Source organism: Salvelinus sp. IW2-2015, linkage group LG15, assembly GCF_002910315.2.
Source record: "Salvelinus sp. IW2-2015 linkage group LG15, ASM291031v2, whole genome shotgun sequence".
NCBI classification, from domain to species: Eukaryota; Metazoa; Chordata; class Actinopteri; order Salmoniformes; family Salmonidae; genus Salvelinus; species Salvelinus sp. IW2-2015.
In genome coordinates, this window is record NC_036855.1 from 66,670,318 (window position 1) to 66,675,608 (window position 5,291).

The 5,291-nt window shown below is 44.1% G+C and overlaps 1 protein-coding gene across 1 annotated transcript in view; it reads left to right on the forward strand.

Moving 5' to 3' along the window:
• LOC111974478 (transmembrane protein 266-like) overlaps positions 1-4,586 on the forward strand; it is a 49,457-nt gene extending 44,871 nt beyond the window's left edge. The window contains exons 5-7 of the mRNA XM_070447401.1: positions 1,127-1,183; positions 1,786-1,924; positions 4,513-4,586. Coding sequence (XP_070303502.1) covers positions 1,127-1,183; positions 1,786-1,924; positions 4,513-4,586 — 270 coding nt within the window. The remainder of the gene's footprint in view (positions 1-1,126; positions 1,184-1,785; positions 1,925-4,512) is intronic.
• The last annotated feature ends 705 nt before the right edge of the window (positions 4,587-5,291 follow it).

Consider the following 5,291-nt stretch of genomic DNA (forward strand, 5'->3'; position numbering starts at 1 on the left):
ATTTCCTTTTCAAAATAAAGGACTCTCCCAACCCTGATTAGAATGTAAATCTATCATTCTCCTTTTCAAAATAACGGACCCCCCCAACCCAACACTAGTGTGTGTTACTGTACATACAGTAGATGTATGTAATGGATCAGGGTAAGATCAGACAACTAGGAGGGCCTTTGTACAGTGTCCAGGATCAATCCTTTTCCCACATTCTAATTGATCGAAAGACTTTGAAAGTACCCTTCAAAGATACAGTTGAAGTCGGAAGTTTACATACACTTAGGTTGGAGTCATTAAATCGAGTTTTTTAACCACTCCACGAATTTCTTGTTAACAACATATAGTTTTGGCAAGTCGGTTAGGACATCTACTTTGTGGATGACACAAGTAATTTTTCCAACAATTGTTAACAGACAGATTTTTTCACTTAGAATTCACTGTATCACAATTCCGGTGTGTCAGAAGTTTACATACACTGAGTTGACTGTGCCTTTAAACAGCTTGTAAAATTCCAGAAAATTATGTCATGGCTTAGAAGCTTCTGATAGGCTAATTGACACATTTGAGTCAATTGGAGGTGTACCTGTGGATGTATTTCAAGGCCTACCTTCAAACTCAGTGCCTCTTTGCTTTGACATCGGGAAAATCTAAATAAATCAGCCAAGACCTCAGAAAAAAAATTGTAGACATCCACAGGTCTGGTTCATCCTTGGGAGCAATTTCCAAACGCCTGAAGGTACCACGTTCATCTGTACAAACAATAGTACGCAAGTATAAACACCATGGGACCACGCAGCTGTCATACCGCTCAAGAAGGAGACGCATTCTGTCTCCTAGAGATGAACGTACTTTGGTGCGAAAAGTGCAAATCAATTCCAGAACAACAGCAAAGGACCTTGTGAAGATGCTGGAGAAAACAGGTACAAAAGTATCTATATCGACAGGAAAACGAGTCCTATATCGACATAGCCTGAATGGCCGCTCAGCAAGGAAAAGCCACTGCTCCAAAACCATCATAAAAAAGCCAGACAACGGTTTTCAACTGCACATGGGGACAAAGATCATACTTTTTGGAGAATTGTATTTGTCTTTTTTCCTCCCCTTCCATCCTTTCTCGCTCTCCCTCTTTTCACAGACTGTCTTCAGGATTGTAGTCCTTGGGATTTGGGACTACATTGAGAACAAAGTAGAGGTAAGATAAATTACGTAAGCTTCATAGCAAGTAATGAAAATATAATAACTTTCCCTCGAGAAATCATGAGTTTTATCATTGAACAATTTGTTTTCTTCCACAAATCAATTCACATTACAGTTGTTAAATGTTAAATGCTGCCAAAAAGTCTGAGTGCATTGTAATCTTCCTCATATAATAAACATCAATGTAATATCTCCTAAAAACAATGTGTAATATCTCCTAATGACAGTGTGTAATATCTCCTAATGACAGTGTGNTGTAATATCTCCTAATGACAGTGTGTAATATCTCCTAATGACAGTGTGTAATATCTCCTAATGACAGTGTGTAATATCTCCTAATGACAGTGTGTCATATCTCCTAATGACAGTGTGTCATATCTCCTAAGTTTGTGACAGTGTGTAATATCTCCTAATGACAGTGTGTAATATCTCCTAATGACAGTGTGTAATATCTCCTAATGACAGTGTGTAATATCTCCTAAGTCTGTGACAGTGTGGCATGTGATGTGTGTGTGTGTGTTTGTGTGTACACATGCCTGCATGTGTGGGCATGTGTGTGTGCTTGCGTGTGTGTGTCTGTGTGTCTTTTCCCTGCAGGTGTTTGACGGGGCAGTCATCGTGTTGTCCCTGGCCCCTATGGTAGCCTCCACGGTAGCCAATGGACCCAGCAGTCCCTGGGACGCCATCAGCCTCATCATCACCCTGCGCATCTGGAGGGTCAAGAGAATCATCGACGGTGAGACTGAGGGTGGAGCAGACCAGACGCTCCCTTGTGTCCCAGCTCCCTCCCTCCCTCCCTCCCTCCCTCCCTCCGTCCGTCCGTCCGTCCGTCCGTCTGCTTCCCCTGTCTGTCTGTCTGTCTGTCTGTCTGTCTGTCTGTCTGTCTGTCTGTCTGTCTGTCTGTCTGTCTGTCTGTCTGCTTCCCCTGTCTGTCTGTCTCTCTGCCTCCTGTCTGTCTGTCTGTCAAAGCCCTGCTGGTGGATGTCTTACTAGAGTGATCCTGACCTAGCTATAGTCATCGTCCCTCTCAGTCAACAGCTTTCCTTAGTGTTCTTGGTATTACTCTTAGATGGATGGTTAGTTAGTTTGGTAGGATTGGTTCTAGTGAGATATTATTGAAAAATTCAACAACCTTACGTTGTACCAACAGATGACTTTGAACTTGAGCTATCAGTCCTTAATTATTACACCTGACTGATCTTCTACGAGAGGGACTARGACTGGGATACGTGGTTATCTCACCTAGCTATCTTCAGATGAATAAACTTTGTAAGTTGCTCTGGATAAAAGTGTCTGCTAAATGACAAAAATTACAAAAATGTATTATATTTTTGATTTACAATTTTAGCGCTAAATTCGAAAATAMCATACTTCACCTAAGGATGATAAAGTCTATTGCTTATTCAATACATGATTGGCAGCACGACCCCATTCTCCCCATGATTATACACATTATTTACTATTCACAACAATATAATTATTGATCGTCCCTAAATTGCCACCCGTTCTCCACTTAAACTGGTATTGATCCTAAGCCCTGTTTAAACAGATTTAGAAAAGCCATGATAATGACTATACTGACTGTTCTATGTTATGCTAATGTAATGCAGATGGATTTCTAACAGGAGGTCACCCTCAGTCTCAGTGAGAGCTGTGTATGATCAACCTACAGACCTCAGTCTCTCTAGCTATAGACAGTATACTTACATCACCTCACCATCAGCTCTGCGTGTCTGTTCGACCAATCTCCAGACCAGAAACAGTGTACATAGACCTACATATACTGAGTGTACAAAACATTAAGGACACCTGCTATTTCTGTGACACAGACGGACCAGGTGAAATCAGGTGAAAGCTATGATCCCTTATTYATGTCACTTGTTAAATCCACTTTAAGGGGAGGAGACAGGTTAAATAGTGATTTTTAAGCCTTGAGACATCGAGACATGGATTGTGTATGCACCATTCAGAGGGTGAATGGGTGAGACAAAATATTTAGGTGCCTTTGAACAAGGTATGGTGGTAGTTGCCAGGCACACCAGTTTGTGTCAAGAACTGCAATGCTGCTGGGTTTTTCATGCTCAACAGTTTCCCGTGTATATCAAGAATGGTCCACCACRCAAGGGACATCCAGCCAACTTGACACAACTGTGGGAAACATGGGCCAGTATCCCTGTGGAATTGCGCTGACGAATTGAGGCTGTTATGAGGGCAAAAGGGGGGGGCAACTCAATATTAGGAAGGTGTCCTTAATGTTTTCGTACCCTCAGTGTAAGAGCTACATAGAATCTGAAATACTGTYCATATAGTTTGTACTAGTATTTTTGCCAATACAGGTGAAGTGAACTAATTTGTCAGCTCTGCATGCTAAATACGATAGTAGCATTTTGAGAAAGTAAGTTAAAATCCAACACTAGTCATATCAGAAAATGGTGCAGTGATCATGATGTGGTACATCTAAATCATGTTAACTTGTTTTTATACTTCAACAGAAGAAATGCCCAATGGCACTGATTCATTCTGCAGCAATTCAATCACTATAGAGAACAACTTAGTCCTTCACATTCCTTCACAGTATCTGTCTCCAGGCGTGTTCGTTTACATGTGTTTGAGTGATTGAGTTGGGCAGTTAGGTAGCCAGCCACACTCAGCAAGAACATCAAACTCACACCTATACAGTAAGTGCAGGAGTGGAGAGCAACATCGATTACACACCAAGAAATATGTAATAAGATAGAATACATTCTTTCCTCTTTCACTGAAAAAGTATCAGATAGATGAATGGTGGGAGAGAGAGAGAGAGAGACAGGGAGAGAGAAGGGCAGAGAGAGAGGGAGGGGGAGAGAGTGAGATGGTGAGAGAGAGAGAGAGAGAGAGAGGTGTGGAGGGGAGAGAGTGAGATGGTGAGAAAAAAGAGGGAGGGAGAGGGAAGAGAGAGGGTGTGGAGGCCAGGGGCTTGCACTTGGCCTGAGCTGGAGGTGAAAGTGGAAAAGGCTCTGTGACAGAGGTGCTGTGGAATAACCACTGGTGCGAATTACACTGCTGCTTGGCATGTCCTGCACGCCAGCAGCCTGCACAAGCCGACGCACGCAGCAAGCAGCCAACGCACGCACGCACCACGCACATGCACGCACCACGCACATGTATGATACATGCGTACAATACCAATTGGGCCAGCCTATATAATCCCCATTCTCAGATTCCCCGTTGTGAATGTGGAATTTGCTTGTGCCCCTGCCTGCCCGCCTCTGCCTGGTTCCCGTTTTTGCTCCCCCTCCACTTTTTTTAATTTTGTTAGGTGTGAGTTCGCCTGGCTGTGCCTAGGTCGCACCTGTGGCATGCCCGTCGCACGCCTGCCCGGCCCCCTGTCTCTCCCCCTTTGCTCTCCCCGGCCCTGATCGCGGGTTACTTATTATGCTTTTTTTTTTCGCTGGGGGTTGGGGGGTTTTTTTTTTTTCGTTTATATTTTCTTCTCTTTGTTCATCCTTCGGTTCCACCCTTACGCTCTCCCCACCCATAGCATGCTGCGAGATGGTTCTTCCGGCCTTGCCGCCCCCGTCAGCTGGGTCTTGCCCCGCCCCTCCTGCGTGTTCAAGGATCAACCAGCTCCTAATTAATAAGGGGCCTATAGGGAAGATGCAAGAACAGGAGCAGCCCCGCGATCCTGCTAGGAGTATCAGCCTTGGATGGCTGCAAGGCACTAGGCCTGCTGCTCAGTAGTCACTAGTAGGTCTCCTCGCTCTCATAAGGTTGGTTTCTCACTCTGCTGCTTCCCAGTCTGTCAGTCCTAAGTAATGTGCTACCAGAAGAGTTCAAGCAGTGCCAGGAGAGCAGCTGTGCACTGAGTTCACTTGTGTAGAACAGATGAGAAAGGGGGGGATTGACTCAGTCCTGAACGGATCAATACCCTAGGCAACTATGTGGAAACTTTCTTCCCTAGCGTTGCGTGTGTTTAACTATTTTCACATGTATTGGAGGTCTGCTACATGAACTACCTCAGTATAATATGTTTTTTGTTATTGTGGCTCTCTGAAGGCCAGGCGTTTTGCTGTGTGCCCCAATGTGTTTTTTTGGTTTTTCTCTGGAGTGAGGTAACAGGAAAA